This window comes from Lodderomyces beijingensis (assembly GCF_963989305.1).
Source record: "Lodderomyces beijingensis strain CBS 14171 genome assembly, chromosome: 1".
NCBI lineage: Eukaryota > Fungi > Ascomycota > Pichiomycetes > Serinales > Debaryomycetaceae > Lodderomyces > Lodderomyces beijingensis.
Window position 1 is genome coordinate 2,721,019 of NC_089970.1, and position 19,562 is coordinate 2,740,580.

The following is a 19,562-nucleotide window of genomic DNA, read 5'->3' on the forward strand; positions in this document are numbered from 1 at the left end:
TAAGCGTCCTTTGGAGCACGCTAATGGGCAGGGCTTCTAAGAGTTGACCTAACACCGCTCACTGTGTTTTCTGGACCTTGAATTTACCTCTAAAAGTACCTTGCCGTTCCCTTTCAACACGAGCAGAAAAATCAAAGGGGTATATACATTTTAGTGCGCAAACGCGTATCTCAAACCAGCCAAAATTCTCCCCTACGAGTGCAATATTATCACGGAACCAACAACCAACTGGTTTCGCTAGTCAGAGCTGTGAGTGAACGCAGCCCATCGGGTCTGGCTCATACCCCCAACTAAGCGCCTCGCAGTGGGCACCATTGCTCAATTCCCCATTGAAACCATCTGCACATTGCTCGTGGAGACTGTTTGCTTAGCGACGCGTCGAACAAAAAATAACAGCTTTACGTATTTTCTCTGTTTACTATTTTTTACTCCTTTGACACCACTCTTTCTCGCGAAGTTGAAAACAAGAGCTGCTTCAGGCAGGGGGGACGATTTTCTTTGCGCGGGAAGCACCACCTTTGGTTCTTTGTGACATTCTCCGAATTCCCTGGTGAAGCCAGGGAAACCCAGGCTGGAGTTATTTAACTTGCTGAGCTCGCTGGTGCCCGAAGCCACTGTTGATTGCTCGCCAGCCATCCGCCATGTCGCAAGTTTGCAAGTATGGGCCGCCGCTGCACCCCAGGCCTAGAGTCTACCACCGGATCCACGAGTTGATTGAGACCCACGCCAACGCGAAGCTTACCGGGGAGTACCACGAGGAGTATGTTCAGACCTTGGCCACGCTCGAGGGTGTCTCCTCTGCCAACCCCGAGATGATTGACTTGCAGCCCGAGATCCAATGGTACATGCGCCCGTTTCTAATAGACTTTCTCATTGAGCTCCACTCGAGCTTCAAGTTGCAGCCGCAAACGCTCTTCCTATGCTTGAACATCATCGACCGGTACTGCGCCAAAAGGATCGTTTTCAAACGGCATTACCAGTTGGTCGGCTGCACGGCGTTGTGGATCGCGGGGAAGTATGAGGATAAGAAGTCGCGAGTGCCCACGTTGAAAGAGTTGACCATCATGTGCCGCCACGCTTACGACGAGGAGATGTTTGTGCAGATGGAAATGCACATCCTTGGTACATTGGAGTGGTCGATTGGTCACCCGACGTTGGAGGACTGCTTGCAGTTGAGCATCGCGGGGAGCCACCTTTCCGGGCCCCTCGACGACACCACTGCGAGTGCTGTTGGTGCCGTGGCGCGGTTTCTCTGCGAGTTGTCGCTATACGATAAGTTTTATTTGGCTGTGCCGACCAGCATAGTTGCCATCACTGCCCATTTGCTTGCGTGTTCAATGTTGCAACTTCCGACAGCTGCCGCTGCGTTGAAACAGTTGCTAGAGAAAACAGAAACCACCGTGGCCCCTTTTGACGACGACGTGGAAAACAAGCAGCCGCCAGTCCACGGCGCGTTCCTTAGCGGCCTCGACGACACCAGCTTGCTCATGATAAAGAAGACCGCGCTAATGTTGATGCTCCACTTGAACAAAACAACAGAGGTGCTTTCCAAAAAATACCAGGCCTCGGGAGTGATCCAGGTTGTGCGAAACTACCACTCCAGCCACCTGCTGGTAATGCAGGAGCTCAGCGAGAGCAAAGACAATGTCCAGCTAGATGCCAGGCTCATACGTCTCGCCGACATCTTGCTACAGCTCCACGACGAGTACTACTACAAACCCAGATCGCCGTCGTTCTCGTCCTCCACGCTGAGCTTCGAGTCGGGACCGCCGGTAACCCCGCCGCTGGCCACCTCGCAGTGCTCTGTCTTTTCCAACAAACGGTCCATCGACAGCGGGGGGTTTGTCTCCTCCTGCAACACGCCGACACACGCCAGTTTCCACCCGTTAGTGCCGCCGCGGTCCGCCACCAAGATCAGAAAGAAGCGGTACGGAAGTAGTTGTGTAGCTGGGTATTCGCCTGTTGCTATAAACTAAATACAGATAACACTAGCCTCCACGCTGTAGCCCACGCTGTAGCCCACGCTGTAGCCCACGCTGTAGTCCACGCTATCCTCACGCGTTTGGTTTGTTTTTGTTCTCGCCCGAGACGGCAACGACAGAGGAAAAAACGAGATCGAGGCAAGAACAACCTCTAGGCACCACTCTCCTTCTCCAGCAATGAGTGCCAGAGCCTGGGTGTGGCTCAACAACGACCAGTCGCAGTTCCTACGAGGCTATGTTGCAGAGCATTTAGAGAATGGCCGGTGCAAAGTGGCCATTGTGGGGAAAGACGGAGCAGTGGAGTCCACGGTCGAGGTCGACCAGGGCCTGATGGAAAGCTGCAACCCGCCGCGGTTCGACATGTGCAATGACATGGCCGAGTTGACCCACTTGAACGAGCCCTCGGTGGTGTACAATTTGTACCTTCGGTATACGAAGGACTCGATTTACACATACTCGGGGTTGTTCTTGGTCGCGGTGAACCCGTACAAGCCGTTGCCTATTTATGATGCCCGTGGCTACCGCGACAATGCTCCCCACATATTTGCCACTGCTGAAAAAGCCTACACCGAGCTCACGCGAGGGAACCAAAACCAAAGCATCCTAATCACGGGGGAGTCCGGCGCCGGCAAGACCGAAAACACCAAACGAGTGATCCACTACTTGTCCGCAAAGGGAGCCACCACCGGTATCGACAGCAAAATCCTACAAGCGAACCCCATCTTGGAGAGCTTTGGCAATGCCAAGACCATCAAAAACAACAACTCGTCCCGGTTTGGCAAGTTTATCAAGATCTACTTTGACGACCAGGGCGGGATCTCGGGAGCGCACATCGACTACTACCTTTTGGAAAAATCGCGGGTGGTGAGCCAGGGTTTGAAGGAGAGGAACTACCACGTGTTTTATCAGTTTCTTAGTGGATACGACAAGTTGGACAAGCTCGGGTTGAGCAAGGACGGGGAGTACCTGTACTTGGCACAGACAACCCATGATGGTGGCTTCAGCCTGCTTATGTCCGCGTTTGACGTTGTTGGGTTCACCAGTGAAGAGCAGGAGTTGATATTCTCGTGTTTGGCCGTGGTGTTGCACTTGGGCAACTTGCAGTTTACTTCCAAAACCTCCGAGCAGGCCAGTTTTACCAAAGACTCACCCGTGGGAACAATAGCAGCGCTCTTGGGGGTATCCCCGGCCTCCCTCTCCGATGCATTCCTCCGGCCAAAAGTTAGGGCCGGGAGGGAACTAGTCGTGAAATCGCAGCGCGCCGACGACGTCAAGTTCGCAATCGACGCCTTTGCCCGGTGGGTGTATGAAAAGCTCTTCCAGTTTATCGTGGGGAAGATCAACGACAGTTTGAATGGGTCCACGGGGAACTTCATAGGAGTGTTGGACATTGCCGGGTTTGAAATCTTCGAGTCCAACTCGTTCGAGCAGTTGTGTATTAACTACACTAACGAAAAGTTGCAGCAGTTTTTCAACCACCACTCGTTTATCTTGGAGCAGAAGGAGTACATGCGGGAGCAAATACAGTGGGATTATGTCGACTTTGGTAGGGACTTGCAACCTACCATAGACATGATCGAGTCTCGCTCGCCCATGGGGATTCTCAAGCTCCTCGACGAAGAGTGCATGATGCCCAAGTCATCGGATGCAATGTTTATGGGGAAATTGAGCCACCACTTTAACAAAAAACACCCCAAGTTTGCGGAAAACAAGTACAAGAGCGGGTTCATTGTCAAGCACTACGCGGGGGATGTCGAGTACAATGTCGACGGCTGGTTGCAGAAAAACACCGACCCGCTTAGTGAAAGCATACTCCAGTTGATGGGGGAGTCGAGCAACGAGTACATCCGGGGGATGTTCCATGACGAGAACCCCTTGAAAACCAGAAACAAGCTCATGAAGACAGCTTCGCTGAAGCATAGGGACCAGTTGGGGGAGCTAATGCGGCAGCTCGACTCTACCAAGCCGCACTTTGTCCGGTGCATACTCCCGAACTTGGACAAGATCCCTGGCAAGTTTGACCGGGGACTCGTGGTGGACCAGTTGAGGTGCAACGGGGTGCTCGAGGGGATCAGGATCACAAGGGCGGGGTACCCAAACAAACTCCCCTTTGCGGAGTTTGTCAGCAGGTATGCCATTCTCGGGGACGCCTCGGGGCAACCGGAACGGCGCCAATGTGAGTCCATACTAAAGTGTTTGGAGCCAGACTTGTACAAGATTGGACAGACCAGAATATTTTTCAAAAGCGCAGTCTTGGGCCGGTTGGAGGCGATGAGGGACGCTCGGCTAGGTCAGATTTTCACCCAATTGCAGCGGGTGATCCGTGGGAATGCCACAAGAAAGGTAGTTGCCAGGGAGAGCAAACAGTTCCACGCTGCTAGGGTCGTCTCCAAAACAATGCTACGGTTGGAGGGACTCCAGGGGAATCCATGGATGGCACTCTTTTTCCACGTCAAGCCATACTTGGCAGAGTCTGTGGAGAAGATGGAAACCAGTAGGCTTGACGCAGTGGTGGCCGACTTGCAACAGAGTCAAAGTGTGGTGAAAGAGCAGGAGCTGGCATTGGCGGTGCTACGGGCGGAGAACAAGCGCCATGTAAGTATAATTAGCAGATTGGAGAGTGAGATGCAGGAAAAGACCGGTTATGAAACTGCAGTGGAGAAGTTGACTGTGGAGTTGAAGGGGGCTACACAAGCGTTGGACAGGGTGAAGAAGGAGCATGAAGCAGCCACCGGCAGTCTCAAGCGTTTGGCGGAAACAGAGAAACAACAGAAGCAGAAGCTAGCAGAGGCGAGGGAAAAACTCACCTTGTCAAAATCCAAGCTAGAGAAAAAGTCGATGGAGAATGAGAGACTTCACTCTGCTTTGGGGGAAATGGAGGCACAACTAGCGAGATTGAAGCTGGACTATGCCAACCTCCAGGAGAAACATGTCACCACCAATGCATCACTAGCCTCCAAGATCTCCCAACTTGAAACCGAGCGCAGCACTGAGAAAGAAAATCAACCGCCGGACCCGCAGCTCATGCAAGAGTATGCCCATATTAAACTCAAAATGAACGAACAAAGCGCAAGCTTGCGGAAGGAAAAGTTTGAAAACTCGAAATTGAGAGAGGAGTTGCTCGCGGTCAAGCAGAGAGCTTTGCGCAGCTCCGAGTTGACGCCAAAACGGCGGCTGCTTGCACTTGGACAACCCCGAGGAGGCAACGTTGAGGCGCTACGTGAGGAGATTAGTAACCTCCAGATGAGGCTAGAGCAAGAGCAGAGCAATGCGCAAAGAGCGGAGAGCTATGCTATAGACTTGCAGAAGCAGTTGAACAAAACACAGACAGCCCCGATAGTGGTAGAGCCTCCACGGGAGACACCCACCGCGTTCCACGGGATCAGTCCCGACTTTATCCAGATCTACCACGACATCAACAAGTCGTTGAAAGCGCTGCGGGAGGAGTTGCACACCGCCAAGGCCGAGGTGTTGCGGTTGAAATCGCTCTTGCGGGAGTCCGAGGAGGAGCTCTACCGGGTGAAACAGGTGGGCTTTCAAGCGGCAATGGATAAGCATGAGGAGGAGCTAGCTAGAGTTAGAGAGAACAACGCTGTGTTGGAGTCACGGAATAAAGAGTTGACGCTGGAGCTCTCCGTTTATAAAACCAGGAGCGGGGAGTACTTCAGCAAGCTAGAGTTGGCCGAGTCGGCAGTGACATTGTCAAAGAGACATGAAACCGCGGCAAAGCGGGACTTGGATGAGGCCAAGAGCCAGCTCCGACTCGCGCGGGACGAAGCAAGGACGCTGCAGAGTATGTTGAGGGAGGCCAGGGGGGAAGCGGAGAAATTGGAAAAGGTGCAGTTGGAGTTGACCAGGAAGGTGAGTGCGGGAGAGAAGGTTATTGCTGACTTGCGCGGTCAGTTGGAATATCACATTGGCAACTACGAGAACCGAGCAGCGACGGAAAAGTTGAAAGACGAGATCCAGACACTTTGTCAGGAGTTGCACTATAAGGCGGAAACGGAGGCAACACTAAAAAAGGAGAACAAAAAGTTGCAGCTTGATCTAGACGAGGTGAGAGGCAGCAGAGACGAGCTACAGAACCAGCTAGAGGAGATGAGTCTTAAGGAGGAACAACTAGAACAAAGACTTGAGGAACAGACTGACACCATCAGGCTGCTTGAGAGTGCGAAGATCATGAATGAGAGGAGAATCGGCTCCCTCATGAAACAACTCGCGGGAATGAAAGAGATACTAGAGGAAAACGCACGGGAAAAGTCAAGATTAACTGAACAAAAACAAACACTAGAAAAAGAGTTGGCCAAAGTGTCTCACGAGTTGGAGCTCCTGCACACCGCGCTTGCCCAGTCCAAAACAGAGGCTGCCTTTTTGAAAACACACTTGGAAAACCAACGCAAAGAGGCGCAGCTGATGCAATCCGAGTTGGCACTCTCGAAACTATCCACCAGTTCTGATTACAAGGACCAGCAGAGGCTCAGGAATGATTTATTAGTGGCGGAGGGGGAGAACTACTCCTTAAAGAAAACAAACCAGGAGCTCAGTGTGCAAGTGCAGGATCTACAAGAGAAGCTTTTCAGCAACGAGCAGATCAAGTACCTAGAGTCACGGTCGAACGAGTTGTCCAGTGCACTAGATCTGGCACTACAGGAGAAACACGACGCGGAAACTACGGTCAAGTCACTAACCCGCCAAGTGGCTGCGTTGCAAGTGCGCATCGACAATGAGTCGCAATTGAGCAAGCGGTATAACGATGAAAACTTTGATTACCAAAACAAGATCAACCGCTACAAGAGCAGCATCGAGGTGCTACACAGTGAAAACACAGAAAAAGAGCTACAGTTGAGGTTGTTGCAAGAGAAACACAATCAATTGCAGGAGACACTATTGGTAATGGAAAAGGAGAAGCTCTCAAACTAGTTCCCCAACCCTTGCGTTTTCAAAGCCTCCAGAACATCACCAAACGACTCCCTTTCGCCCTGCATCACAACCGACGGCTTACCTACCAACACTCTCTCCGCAACTCTACTTAGATCCTTAACCGTTACATTTTGAATCCGGTCAACCATTTCCTCGATTGTAGTGATTTTCCCCTGGCACTGCACCTGTCTTCCCAAGTCCTCTAGTCTTGCCAATTTGCTCTCCACATTCATGAGCACCGCGCTGGCCAACTGGTTTTTAGCCCGCTGGACTTCCTTTTCGGTCAACCCGTTCTTTTCAGCAACCAACTCGGCCAACTCGTGGGATATAATCTGCGGCGCCAAGTGCCCGGCCTCTGGCACCAAGCTCACGGTGATTCCAAACAATCCCGAGTCAATATGCGAGTGGTTGAAACACATGCAGTTTTCAACAAAGGGGTACTTGTTGAGGACCCGAGTGTAGAGCCGGGAGAACATTCCCTTGCCCGGGCCACCCGCGGAGAAAGACGAGCCGCCACCGAGAAGTTTCTGGAGAGTGGCCAACGAGTACAAGTCGTCGCTGAGCAAGCCCGTAGTTTCAAACCCAATCTGCATGTGGTACAACTCAGGCTGGTTGGTGTACAACGGCTTGACGTGGGGTAAGCACAACTCGCCGCCGGTGTAAGTGACGGCCCCCTTGTCCATATTGTGGCCAGCTGAGTTCCAGTCGCCGAAATTGTCCTCCACCATTTTCAACGCTTGCTCGTGTGGCACTCCCACCATTGCAATGACTATGTGGCCGGGCTGGAAGAAGCGTAGGTGGTACTGCTGCACCTCCTTCTTTTGGATCAACGGCACCCTCTCCCGCGGGGCAAACAATGGGATCCCCAAGGTATTGTTCTTGTACGCTACAGCGTGGAGCTGCTCCGCTAAATTCAATTCTGGTTTGTATGGTAGTTCTTGGACTTCATAGTCCACAGCCTGGAGGGCCTCGGCAAACTCTTGGTCGGTGAACTGCGGGTACCGTACCGTCTGCGCGATGGTTTCCAACATCTTCCCCACGTCGTTGTTGAAGACACTCGCTTGCAAGATCATCGACTCTCTCTGCGCCGAGCTCATGTAGTTTCCCCCTAGCTGCATCAACGTGTTTGTCATTTCCGTGCCAGTGTACTTTTCAGTGCTCCTCCAGCAAAGTCTGTCGTGGACTTGTGAGAGTCCCGGTCTCAAAGGGTCCTCGTATCTTGATCCTGCATCGACGTACGCTCCCAAGGCGCTGAAATGGCCCGGGGTGGAGTCTGTCACTAGCCTCAATCCGTTGGCAAGAGTGGTGCTTTGAATCGGAGGTGCTGTAGAGTAGCACCGGGGGTGGACTCGTAACAGGTGGCGTACCTTGAACATCATCTGGTGTAAGAGGTAGATGAGATTTTTTTCAACACTGCGCGTTAAAACTATATACTACAGGCTACTGGCACTTTCCATCAACTTTACCGGGCCGTCACGCATACCGGGCGGTGACTCTAAGTTACAGATCCTCCAGCTCCAGCTCTTTGCGCTTCCCCCGCTGTAGCCTTAGCTGTAGTCGCTTTGACTCGACGTAGGCGTCACTCGATGCCCATGCAAAGAGCCGGTTCGCCCGTCCAATGGGAGCAGCGTAAACACTCAGCTGTGCCTGTTTCAACCCTGCAGTTTGACCTAGCCATTTCTCTAGAATCCGTCGCTGTGCTGCTTCCAAGTGGGAGCCGTGCCATCGTGTCGTTGGAATGGTGGGTGCTGCGGTGATAAATTGCGGGGTGGTGCCCTGTAGCGAAGAATAGAGCTTGTTCGACTTGCCTGACTGTTGTAGAATAGCCTCCGGGTATGGATTGGTCGTTCCATTGGAGTCAAATGTGACCCCCATCAGCTGGCTAGCGTCTTCCGTGGCTGCCATTGATAAAGGTAACGGTTTCTGGCGTTGGAAAAAAAAAAATATGCACTGTTGAGACCACACTATGGCGATGTTCCCACAGTTTCCCCAGTTCAAGGTGCTCGTCTTCTTGGTGGATGGGTTGACCAAGGACGCGATTGCCAATATACAGAAGCAGCTCGCTGATGCTAACCCCGAGTACGACTATTGCTTTTGCAGCACCACGTACATCGTCTCATTGGAGCAGCTCCACCACAGCATCCACAATAGCTTGCAAAGTTACACGCTGGACCAGATGCAAACGCGGACCTTAAATGCGGAGATTTTGCTCAACTTGTGCCCTGTTAATGTGATCTCAGAAGCACTAAAGCGGTTTGGAATACTGGAGGCGTGTTCCAGTGCGGTGATCATTAAAATACTAGGCAGGGAGGAGAACACCATCGAAGTTGAGCGGTTCACCCAGTCTTTGGGCACAGTGGTGCCCATAACAGACGACGCACTTTACCAAAGAGCGGACATTGCAAAGTTTAAGAAAGTCTACAAATTGAATGACGCTGAAGACCCCCTGGACCTCACACGATTGGCTATAGGAGCAAGTATTTTACGCGGGTGCTAGCCCCCCTGGACCTCACACGATTGGCTATAGGAGCAAGTATTTTACGCGGGTGCTAGGCTCTACTTGAATGCAAATCTATTCAAATCTACACGGCGGGGCTTGGGTTCCTGCCGTTTTTCAACAACATTGACTGATTTTGTCACCAAGACTGGTCTCGGGCCTCCTTTGATGGAAGGCTTCATTTTTTTTCTCACTGGTGACCCCGCAGTGTCTTCGGACTCCTCTACTTCACCAACCTCAACCTTTACTATCTCTTTTGACTCCGCGGGCAAACTTGAGATCCAAATTGGTCTCCCATCGGTGGTCTCTGGTTCCTGCGGGCGGAAGAACTTACTAATTCCCAGTGTCTTTACCTCAGTGGAGGCCAACTTGCGCAACTTCTTTGACGTCGGTGACACTTTCGTCGCACACTTTACTGACGCGGTTCCCACTCTCTTAAGCTTGACCATGCCAAGTACAGACCCGGGGTGCTCTCTAGAAAGCAACACCTCGTGGGTGTTTGGATCAACCAATCCATTGCAGACCTTTACCGCCAACTCTGAATCCCAAGTTTGCCCACAAACCAGCTCTAGAGTCGCTGCGTCTACATCCAAACTCAGCGGCACCTCATTCAATGCCACCACTTGCTGCGTCCTCGGGTCAAACACTTTTTGAAACTGGAACGCAAGGGTCGCCCTAGCAAACTCCCCCTCGATGTCCTCGGGAAGTGGCTTCCCCGCGGCAGGCAAGGCCACTACAACTTTTTGTAAGTCCCGGTACCGATGCACTAGCTGGACCGAGGACTTGATGCCGACGCCGGGGACGCCCCTGGTGTAATCACAGCCCGAGAGCATCGCCGCAAGTCGCACCTGGTCGCTACTGAGACTGCCAAGGAAAGGAACCGCCTTGACCTTGTTGAAGTTTGCCCTGTCAATCTCCACACAACTAGCATCATCTCGCAACTTTGTGATCAACTTGCGGCACCCAAACACAAGCAAGTCTGAGTCCTCGCTCAAGATCCCATCAACAATGCCGGTTTTCTCTAGGTACACCATCTGCGGGTCCGCCTCGTACGGCGCCACCACGTAGGAAATGTTCATCTTGTCTAGCTCCACCATGATCAGTTTCGCCATCTGGTGGCTCACGCAAGCGGCTTTCATGTACGCCTTTGCCGCGAGGGTGGCTTTTCCCGCCCTTGTATACTTCTCTGCAAGCCTGCGTGCCTCCTCGCGCTCCAGCTTTCTCTTTGCGTTGGTCTCTGCTTTCGCCGTCAACAGCGCGCCGTCAAAGACAAAGTACGGGTTGATCCCAAAGTGCCGGAGCATGGCAATCTTGTTCAAGATGCTGGTGATGTACCTCCTAGTCGGTTTCCCAAGGCAGAGCTCCTCGGCACAGGAGACTATCGCGCGGTGCAACCACCCATACGTGTCAATAGCTAGCGTCTTGCCACGGTACCGCTCAAGCGAGCACGGGTCCTGGATGCATTTGAGAAGCGGGAGTAGCCCTGAGACTCCCATCGTTGGTGGAAGAAGAGGTTGTCAACACGTCTTGTTTTACACCGAAGTGGTAGCACGTCTATTCTATCTATGATTGCAGGCGCCAATAGAGATTGAAAACTGCACGCCTGCACTCTCGTCTCCTCCCAGACGCTTGCTGAAATAATACCCCAAGTCAAAGTTGGCCCACTGGTTGAAATACTTTAACCCGGCACCGTACGAGAGCGCGGCGGTGCTGTCAGTAAGGGAAAACTTGGAATCCACATTGCCTAGTAATGCTGTACAGTATAGTCTCAATGGGGAAGTAGGTTCCACGTTATGTGGCGGAGCGTAGAAGAGCCGGGGCACTTTTGTAAGCATAGTGGCCTGCAATTTGTAAAACAGTAACCCTCCACTAGGCTCCACGCTGTTTTGCTTGAACCCGACAAACGAGCTGTGTCCGCCGAGATAAAACTTGTCCAAGGTGTGGACGGGGAACTTGCTGTTGAAGTTGTAAATGCCTCCAACCTCCCCTGTGAAACTAGTGGTGATGTTAAGGAACGACTTGTAGAGGCCTAGTCTAACCTTCAGTTTGGCAAACTCGCCGCTGTTACTGGGGTTTGCTTGCTCTTGTACGGAGCTCAACTCGGCATCGGCCTCCACCTCGATTCCATCAGTAGGGAACACTTTGCCCAAACATGAAACATTCTTGTAGCAGACTCTACCAGCAACGCTGGACTTCAAAAACTGCCCACCAAAGAACTTGAGATTGTCCAGCGCGCTGTCGTCTATATCATAAAGGTTCCTCTTGAACAACGACAACCCAGCAAAAACACTCCATGGCCCCGGGGCCTTATACTGGATCCCTATTTTACCACCCAATTCATTCTCTTGAAAGTCCAGCCACGCGTGGTTGTCCTTGGTGTTGTACCCACCGTCCAAAACAACCTTGAACCGCGGGTCTTTCAAACTGGAAGCAAACTTAAACTGGCTCAATAAATGGTCATGAGGCTTGTACGGGTTGTAGTCGACCCCCACGGAGACAACCTCGCCGTTGCCGTTGAAGTTGCTATCTACATGGTTCAATTGGAGGTTTAGAAAGTCCTCAGCGTCAAACTTGAGAAACCCCTGGCTGGTGTTGAGCGGAGTAGGGGAAACGTCAAAGGTGACTTTTGCCGGGATCGATTTCTCATGGTTGTACGACTTTACCGATGGAGCTGTCGAGTAGTAGTCTGGCTGGACCCGGACCTTCACCTCGTCAAACACTCCCGTGTCGAGCAAGTGGTGGTAGGAAGTGGTTGTCTCCGCGGTCAACCTGGCCAAAGTGTAGTCGCTTCCAGCCAATAGCGGGGTCAACAATTTCTTGTAAAACTCGTCGCTAAACGCTTGTCCTCCTTCGACTTGCACCGCTATCAAGTACACGGGCTGCGTAGAGGAAGCCAGTAACAACGACTGGATGCCGCCTGTTTCAACTTGACCCATTGAATGCATGTATTATGGTGTCCAGGGTTTTTACTTTTTTCCCCGTGGAAAATTTCATTCTAAGTCTCTCTATTTACATCTACAGTGGCCCCGTCGTAGGCCAAGTCCAACACTTTCCAGTCACACTTGATCCCCTCGCTTTGGAAGATACCCGTGACGTCACGTGCAATACTTTCAAACCCGTCAGTAGCGAGGCATAAAATGGTTGGACCAGCACCGCTGAGGCAGATGCCGCAGAGTCCCGGGTGTTTCGCGGGGACCACGTCTTTCAACACCGTGTCCAAGCCGGGGATCAACACCGTCCTGTACGGCTGGTGGATCTTATCCTTCATTGCCTCGTAGATCACCTTGTGGTTTGGCGGGTTCTGGGTCAACGCGGTGGTGAGTATGGCTATTCTTTGCAAGTTGTAGATAATGTCCTTGCGGGAGTAGGTCTGCGGCAACACTGCTCTGGACTTGTCTGTGCTGACCTCAAAGTTGGGCACAATGGCGACGCATTTGATTTTCGGATTCCACTTGTACTGCACGTACTCGCCGATGTCCCGTGGCGGCGGTGACAGCACTATGGAGGACCGGGGGGTGTCCTCTTTAGGCAAGACCCATTCCAATGGCACCTGCGTGGCCTCTGCGTCCCCCTCGTCGAGCTCATTCAAGTACGACCCAATAAACCCGCCGAGCATGGCGGCGGCAATGTTATCCGGGTGCCTCTCAATCATCAAACAGTAATCGAGCATCCTCCTTTTGTCCAAGTGCAAGTCCCCAATGACGTTCCCTAGGCAGGCTCCGCCGACAATGGCGCTAGCGCTCGAGCCCAAACCGCGCCCAAGGGGGATGGGGTTGTTCACGTGGATCTTGGTTCCGTGGGGGAACTGGCTGATCCCGTTGCATCTGAGCACATACAATGCAGTTTGTGTGATCAAGTTCTTGTCTGAACTCAACGGGACCTTCTCGGCGAGATCACCCTCATAGGAAAGAAGCGCGTTGTGGGGGTCCGCCGTGGTATCAACACTGGGATCAATCTCCACGCTAATACTCAAGTAGAGCTGCAACCCTACCCCCAACACGTCGAACCCGGGACCTATATTCGCCGACGACGCGGGCACTTTGATCTGAAACGAACGTGGCATAGCTCTTTGGTGGATGGTGTGGGTCTATTACAGATTTGAAATTTTTTCTTCAAGAGCGAGAGAAATACAAATCGATAAATCATATACAGGTGGGTCTCTTTCTCCAAACAATCTCCGCAGGCTCTTGAGGCAAGGTGACCATCGAGGTGTAGTCCACTTCAGGCACAGTTTTGCCCTTTAGTTCCCACTGCAAGTTGTACACAAACGTGGTCAAGAGAGTGCCTAGTTGCACATAGGCAAACTGCTCGCCAATGCACCTGTGTCTTCCTCCACCAAATGGCAAATACGACGAGCCCACGCCTTTGGAGACCTTGCCAAACCCGTAGTCAACCTCGTCTGAGTCCTTGCTGGCCAAGTTGGAGTCGTCCCAGCGATGCGGGTCAAACACTGCCGCGTTGTGGTAGTACTTTTCGTTGGTATGCGCGTACCCTGGCGAGACCAACACGTGGTGTCCCCTGGGAACTACAAAGGTGGTCCCTGGAACCACAAGCGGCGACATGACTTTGCGAAAGATGGAGTGTAGAGGCATGTGCATCCTCAACGTTTCCTTGATGGTGTTGTTGACCAAGGACATCCCTTGCAAGTCCTCGTAAGTCAAGTCGTCGAGGCGGCCGCCTTTTGGCTTCAACACGGACTGAATCTCGTCGTATAGTTGCTCCTGCAACTCCGGCTTCTCTCCCAAGTGCAACAAGAACCAGGCCGACGTGGAGGAGCTCGTGTGCTGGCCGCCCATGAGCACCCCAATCAACAAGTTGGCAATCTCCTGGTCGCTCATCTTGACGCCGTCCTTGTACGTGGAGTTGACCATCAACGAGCTGATCAAGTCGTCGTTGGCGTCGACTCCAGCTTCACGTCTCTTGGTGATCTCCTTCATGTACGTTTGGGATATTTTCTGCTGCGCCGCGTCTCGCTTCCAATAATGCGGCAATGGCAAGTTGGGAAAGACAAAGTTCACCGGGGTAAAGCCCTTGTCCAAGTCCGAATAAAGCTGAGCAAAGGACTCGTCGAAGCGGTTGCGCATCGCTGCGCCCATGAGCGATCTCGACGCAGTGAATATGGTAATCTCCGGCTGTGTCTGCATGACATTGGCCACGCCTGAACTCTGCTTTGACAAATTAAACATTGGCGACTTGACAAAGTAGCTCAACACCTCCTCCCTGATGAGCGGGACATACCTCCTAAACGAGTCCGTGGTTAAGGCAAACTTTGCAAACTTTTTCTGCTCCATCAACCGTGCGTTAGGGCAGTCGTATATGACGCCCTTGCCAAACACGGGGGTCGTCAAATGCTGGTACGCTTCCTCCGCGGAAACATCAGACAACTTGGCATTGAGGATAAACTCGTGGCCCTTGGGGCCTAAATAGACGGTCATGACCCGCCCCAACAACATAAAAGCAAACACATCGCCATGTTTCTTGCGGCAGTTTTCAAAAAACTCATACGGCTGTTGTCCATACCCGACCGCCAGGCCAAACCAGGGGATCCAGTAAAACACAAGCGGCACACGGTCTTTCCTCAACGAGTAGAGCAACTGCCATACGATATTGTACACAAACGGAGCAGCAATGAGGATGGAAAGCTGCTGGAAAGTGGACAAGGTGAGGAAGAAATTGTACCCTTGGAGTAGTCCGTCAACGATAGCCATTGCTGATGATAGAGCGATGGAGGGAACCAACTCTCAGGAACTTGTCCAATTATAAGTACTGCAATGTCTCACCCTCCAAAATGGTGTGTTTTTGCATCTCGTCGTTTACGAAAAACTTTTGGCATACGACGGGGAAAAATAAAACTGCAGCGCGCGTGCAATTATCCTAGAGCTCGTACACCCTAATATCTATATAAATATCCTCACTGCATCTCAAACCCCATCTCCTTGGCCCTGACCACCAACTCGTCGTGGTCCTGCTGCATTCTGCTGTTCTTCTCTTCCAAGAACTTGATATACTCTATAGACTTGGCCAAGATTGTGCCCTTGTTCAACTTTCGTGCGGGCTCCAACCCTTCCAAGTCAATGTCTTCAAAAGACATGTTGTTGTACTGGTCGCCAAAGGGGACCATCTCGTCCCCCTCGGAGCTGTCGTACTCGTCCACGTCGTCGCCGATCAACTGCATCCGCTGCTGCTTCAACCGCATTTTCTCCTGGTGCTTCCGGAGCACCAAGATTTTCAACGTGGGCACCGACTCCTGCAACGCGTTGAACTTGTCGTTGATCTTGTTTCTGTACCTTTGTTCAATCACGTTGTGCGCGGATTTAACCCGCGGTCTGCCCGAATGGGGCTGCAGTAATGGGGTCGACACGGACGACTCGGTCACCACTGCGGGTCTCTGCTTTGTTGGTTCCTTTTTGCTAGGCTTGAAGGGGCTGCCGGTTTCCTGTTTTATATTGGGCGTCTGCAGTCTATTTGGTGTAGCCGGCGAGGAGAAGCCGTTCTTTATAGAGTCCAGGCCTTTGCCTCCGATGACCGGGTAGATGCTTTGAAACAGCGACGCGGTGAATGAGCTGAGTGAGGAGGAAGTGGACGACTGCTGCAACTGGTTGCCCTGCTGGTCCACCGCCCCGTCCTCCGTTTTCAGCGGGCACGTCTCAACATTGGCCTCGACAGATAACGGAGACCTCACTGTGGCTGCCGCGGCGGAGTACGACAAGTGCGACGCAATCTCTTCATTGCCGAGCTGGGGAAACTCAAACCCGGGTGGCTTATTCGCGTCATCGTGGTCATGAGACTGACCTCTAGCATCGTCCGCTGCCGACTCCAGCAACCCTAGCTCTGGCGGATTATACCCCAAGTCCATTCCCGTGTCGTTGCAAATCTCGTCTGTCCCGGCAATATACCCGGTGTTGCTCGGCAAGTTGCGGTCGATGTAGGAGGACTCCCCGCTGCACATTGGCAGCGGCATATTCATCAGCTTTGCTCTATTGGTGACACACTGCTGAAACGAGGGAGCGAGGGAAAAGTCCAAATCAACAGGGAACCCGGGTGTTTCACTAGTTTGGTTTCTCATACCTCCACTGCCGACCTCAAGCACCGGCTGCCCTAGCAAGCAGAGACTAGTCGGGTCCATTCTCATGTGATACGGAGCATCCTTTGCTTCATAGGTGACATCCTGCTGCTGCACCTGCTCCTTAACCGGCACATGTCCAGCCTCCTCCTCCGCAAACAGTTTCTGCATCTCGTTGGCGTTCCCCATGGGCGAAAAGAACGAACTGTAGTCATTAAGCTTGTAAGACATTGGGCGGAAAGCAATGTCGTTAGCTCCTCCCGATGGCAGCTCCAGTCAGTGGAAGTGCTTGCGATATATAAAAAAAAATCCTCAACCAGTGTATTTGTTTCTTTTAATGGATCTAACCTGTAGTTGGCTCTGTGGAATCCTGCGTGGAACACTCTCAACAAGAAAAGCACCCTACCGACTGGATTTCCTTTTTATCCACCAACGACGGAACCTAGATGCTTGATTTTGCATTCATCAAGACAGCTCTTGCACTTGGCCTGTAAAATATATCTAAATGCAATCCAATGTACGATCCAAACCACCTCTGGCGCAGTCACCCCACGCCACGCCGTTGCTCTTCCACCTGAACCAAACTCTGGTGTATCTCTTCTTCAGCTATGACCACCATGGCTTCTGCACGGACCAATCCAGCGATAAGAAGTCGCGATTGTTTTTAGACCAACAACAGCCATTATCCGCATCTTTCGTAGATTTCCATGTTGCGGTTTTGGACCGTGAGATATAATACTGGACTATTTTTGCAGCACTTGCTAATCATACGACTTTAAAGACAGGTTTTGGAAAAATAAACTCCTCTGGGCGTGGTCTAGACTGTTAGCAGTCCACCATTGATTTTCCTCCTTTCTGTTATTTTTTTTTCTCTCACATCATCGCTAAGGTTTGTTCCTCAAGACATGTCCCAGCTCCATGATCTATGCAAGTTTCCCACACGCCCCATAACTGTGGAGTATGTCTCCCAGTTGAGGTCGTACTTGAGCAGCGGGGTCCCCGCTACTTATACAGTGGAGGAGGCGTACAACTATGAGAATCGGGTGGAGACTGAACCAGCAACCGCCACGACTCCGTTGCATTTGATCTGCACTCATGTGCCAACAGACTTGGACGAGGGTGAAACCGCGGTAGTTGATGAAATGTGTGATGTCTTGTTTGAGTACGGCGCCGGCTGGAGCTTCACCGATGTCAATAATGAGACCCCGGGGTGCGTGTTGATCCGGCGCGGGCTTAAAGACTGGGCGTTGTATGAGAAGCTTGTGGACGCTGGCGTGAGGGCAGAGTTGTTGTTGAGAAAAGTGAGCGAGTATGACGTGGAGTTTGTTGAAGAAGGGGAAGTGGTTGCCTCTGAAGAGGCTGCTGCTCCCTCCCACAACCAGCAAGCATTTCTCGAGTCGAAACTTGAGTATGTGGACGATGCGCTAGTCACGAAAGAGAGAAAAGACGGCGTCATGATGAGCTGGGAGTCGGATATCATGCAACTAGCCGCAGACTCAATCACCGTTAATGGTAGTGACGACTTGTGTATTCTCAACATTGGCTTTGGAATGGGGATCATAGACACGATGCTTCAGCAGAAGAACCCCCGCAAGCACTACATTTGTGAAGCCCACCCAGATGTGCTAGCCAAGATGAAACAAGATGGCTGGTTTGAGAAAGCAAATGTGGTGGTCTTGAGTGGCCGCTGGCAGGATGAACTCGACAAGTTGCTTTCTCAGGGCACTGTTTTCTTCGATGGCATCTACTACGACACTTTTTCCGAGCACTACCTGGACATGCTCGAGTTGTTTGACTATGTTGTTGGTTTGTTGAAACCAGACGGTGTTTTCTCCTTCTTCAACGGGCTTGGTGCTGACAGACAGGTCATTTACGAAGTCTACAAAAAGTTGGTTCAAATAGACCTCGAAAATTACGGCTTGAGGTGCCGATTCAAGGAAATGCGCGTGCCACCAGAATTGTTCAAAAAAGGAGGCGAAAGTATCTGGGATGACATAAAGAGAAGCTACTGGTCTTGCCCTATTTACTACCACCCAGAAGCCACATTCATGGACTTTAGCTAATGCTTAGTTTCTCCCCTTCCACAAAACACCCTAGCCCGCAGAATGCCTCGTCTAGTGCTCTCTCAAAAACATTAGCCAACCTCCAGCCGCCCCCTAGATACTCCTTTTTCTTTGCCAACTCGAATAGATACGGGTCGTGGTAGCTATCCTTGGGGTCAACAGTTTGGCTCAATAGACGATACCTCAAAGTCAAATCTCTGTCTCCGTCGAACGGCGTAAACGGTGCAACTGCCACCGCCAGGCGGCTCTCGGGTACACTACTGCTAAACTGCTGGTCCAACTGGCTGTTTATCTGCTGCAACTGTTTCTTCCTCTGCAGCGTGCGCTTGTTCAACTGCCGCTGCTGCTGCTGAAGCAACTCTTCGCTGCTCATTGAGCTGTTGGTCATCTTCTCCAAAAGCTCCTGCTGCTGGAGGATCTTAAACTCCACATCCTCCTGCTCCATCCGTTTCTGAATCTTGAGCTTCTCCTGCTTCAACCGTTCCATGGCATCCTGGTACTTGGCCAAGTCGGCTGTCTTTTGCGACTCGCGCATGTTCTTTTCGAGAATCTCTAGCTTGTGCTCGCTCTCGTACTCTCTGACCTCCTGCTCCGTCGCCTCAAGGTCAACCCCGTTGCTCAATTTGAACACTATTTCCTCCACCTGTTCCAAGTACTGATTGTACTCTTTCAAGCTGGCAAAGTCCTCCTCGGTTTTGTTGTAGATGGCACCGACTCTTCGCCGCACGTCGATCTCCTTTTCAATAACCAAGTCCTCAAAGATCTGCTGCTTGAATCTGTTCTTTCGCAAGATTTTTCCGCATTTCGGATACGGGCATGGGGCCGGGCCTAGTGAAAAGATCCTATCGACGCATGACTCGCAGATCTTGTGATAGCACTCGGGGTTGACAAGAAACCTCATACTGGGGGAGAGGTACTTGTCTGTTTTGCAGATCGGACACATGTCCCGCAACTGGTCGGGATGGGGCACGATGTTCATGGTGTAGTTACTCTAGTTTATTCAGTCTACTGTGGATTGGTAATCCGATGATAAAGTA

At 51.8% G+C, this 19,562-nt stretch overlaps 12 protein-coding genes across 12 annotated transcripts; 4 read left to right on the top strand and 8 right to left on the bottom strand. All coding sequences in view use genetic code 12, as the record gives it.

Moving 5' to 3' along the window:
• Nucleotides 1–641: 641 nt before the first annotated feature.
• On the top strand, nt 642–1,976 carry LODBEIA_P11000 (uncharacterized protein; the record flags this gene model as incomplete). The annotated part of the gene is made up of 1 exon (XM_066970952.1): nt 642–1,976. The coding sequence occupies one exon, from the start codon at nt 642–644 to the stop codon at nt 1,974–1,976; it is 1,335 nt and encodes a 444-aa protein (XP_066828038.1).
• Nucleotides 1,977–2,159: 183 nt separating this feature from the next.
• On the top strand, nt 2,160–6,902 carry LODBEIA_P11010 (uncharacterized protein; the record flags this gene model as incomplete). The annotated part of the gene is made up of 1 exon (XM_066970953.1): nt 2,160–6,902. The coding sequence occupies one exon, from the start codon at nt 2,160–2,162 to the stop codon at nt 6,900–6,902; it is 4,743 nt and encodes a 1,580-aa protein (XP_066828039.1).
• Nucleotides 6,903–7,011: 109 nt separating this feature from the next.
• Nucleotides 7,012–8,281, bottom strand: LODBEIA_P11020 (uncharacterized protein; the record flags this gene model as incomplete). Its single annotated transcript, XM_066970954.1, has 2 exons — nt 7,012–7,018; nt 7,083–8,281. The coding sequence occupies 2 exons, from the start codon at nt 8,279–8,281 to the stop codon at nt 7,012–7,014; spliced, it is 1,206 nt and encodes a 401-aa protein (XP_066828040.1).
• A 121-nt stretch (nt 8,282–8,402) lies between these two features.
• LODBEIA_P11030 (uncharacterized protein) lies at nt 8,403–8,807 on the bottom strand (the record flags this gene model as incomplete). The annotated part of the gene is made up of 1 exon (XM_066970955.1): nt 8,403–8,807. The coding sequence occupies one exon, from the start codon at nt 8,805–8,807 to the stop codon at nt 8,403–8,405; it is 405 nt and encodes a 134-aa protein (XP_066828041.1).
• Nucleotides 8,808–8,868: 61 nt separating this feature from the next.
• LODBEIA_P11040 (uncharacterized protein) lies at nt 8,869–9,399 on the top strand (the record flags this gene model as incomplete). Its single annotated transcript, XM_066970956.1, has 1 exon — nt 8,869–9,399. The coding sequence occupies one exon, from the start codon at nt 8,869–8,871 to the stop codon at nt 9,397–9,399; it is 531 nt and encodes a 176-aa protein (XP_066828042.1).
• A 59-nt stretch (nt 9,400–9,458) lies between these two features.
• LODBEIA_P11050 (uncharacterized protein) lies at nt 9,459–10,895 on the bottom strand (the record flags this gene model as incomplete). Its single annotated transcript, XM_066970957.1, has 1 exon — nt 9,459–10,895. The coding sequence occupies one exon, from the start codon at nt 10,893–10,895 to the stop codon at nt 9,459–9,461; it is 1,437 nt and encodes a 478-aa protein (XP_066828043.1).
• Nucleotides 10,896–10,958: 63 nt separating this feature from the next.
• LODBEIA_P11060 (uncharacterized protein) lies at nt 10,959–12,344 on the bottom strand (the record flags this gene model as incomplete). The annotated part of the gene is made up of 1 exon (XM_066970958.1): nt 10,959–12,344. One exon carries the CDS (start codon nt 12,342–12,344, stop codon nt 10,959–10,961), a length of 1,386 nt encoding a protein of 461 aa, XP_066828044.1.
• A 50-nt stretch (nt 12,345–12,394) lies between these two features.
• On the bottom strand, nt 12,395–13,462 carry LODBEIA_P11070 (uncharacterized protein; the record flags this gene model as incomplete). Its single annotated transcript, XM_066970959.1, has 1 exon — nt 12,395–13,462. One exon carries the CDS (start codon nt 13,460–13,462, stop codon nt 12,395–12,397), a length of 1,068 nt encoding a protein of 355 aa, XP_066828045.1.
• Nucleotides 13,463–13,541: 79 nt separating this feature from the next.
• On the bottom strand, nt 13,542–15,107 carry LODBEIA_P11080 (uncharacterized protein; the record flags this gene model as incomplete). Its single annotated transcript, XM_066970960.1, has 1 exon — nt 13,542–15,107. The coding sequence occupies one exon, from the start codon at nt 15,105–15,107 to the stop codon at nt 13,542–13,544; it is 1,566 nt and encodes a 521-aa protein (XP_066828046.1).
• A 203-nt stretch (nt 15,108–15,310) lies between these two features.
• LODBEIA_P11090 (uncharacterized protein) lies at nt 15,311–16,693 on the bottom strand (the record flags this gene model as incomplete). The annotated part of the gene is made up of 1 exon (XM_066970961.1): nt 15,311–16,693. One exon carries the CDS (start codon nt 16,691–16,693, stop codon nt 15,311–15,313), a length of 1,383 nt encoding a protein of 460 aa, XP_066828047.1.
• A 674-nt stretch (nt 16,694–17,367) lies between these two features.
• Nucleotides 17,368–18,525, top strand: LODBEIA_P11100 (uncharacterized protein; the record flags this gene model as incomplete). Its single annotated transcript, XM_066970963.1, has 1 exon — nt 17,368–18,525. The coding sequence occupies one exon, from the start codon at nt 17,368–17,370 to the stop codon at nt 18,523–18,525; it is 1,158 nt and encodes a 385-aa protein (XP_066828048.1).
• Nucleotides 18,518–19,504, bottom strand: LODBEIA_P11110 (uncharacterized protein; the record flags this gene model as incomplete). The annotated part of the gene is made up of 1 exon (XM_066970964.1): nt 18,518–19,504. One exon carries the CDS (start codon nt 19,502–19,504, stop codon nt 18,518–18,520), a length of 987 nt encoding a protein of 328 aa, XP_066828049.1.
• Nucleotides 19,505–19,562: the final 58 nt, after the last annotated feature.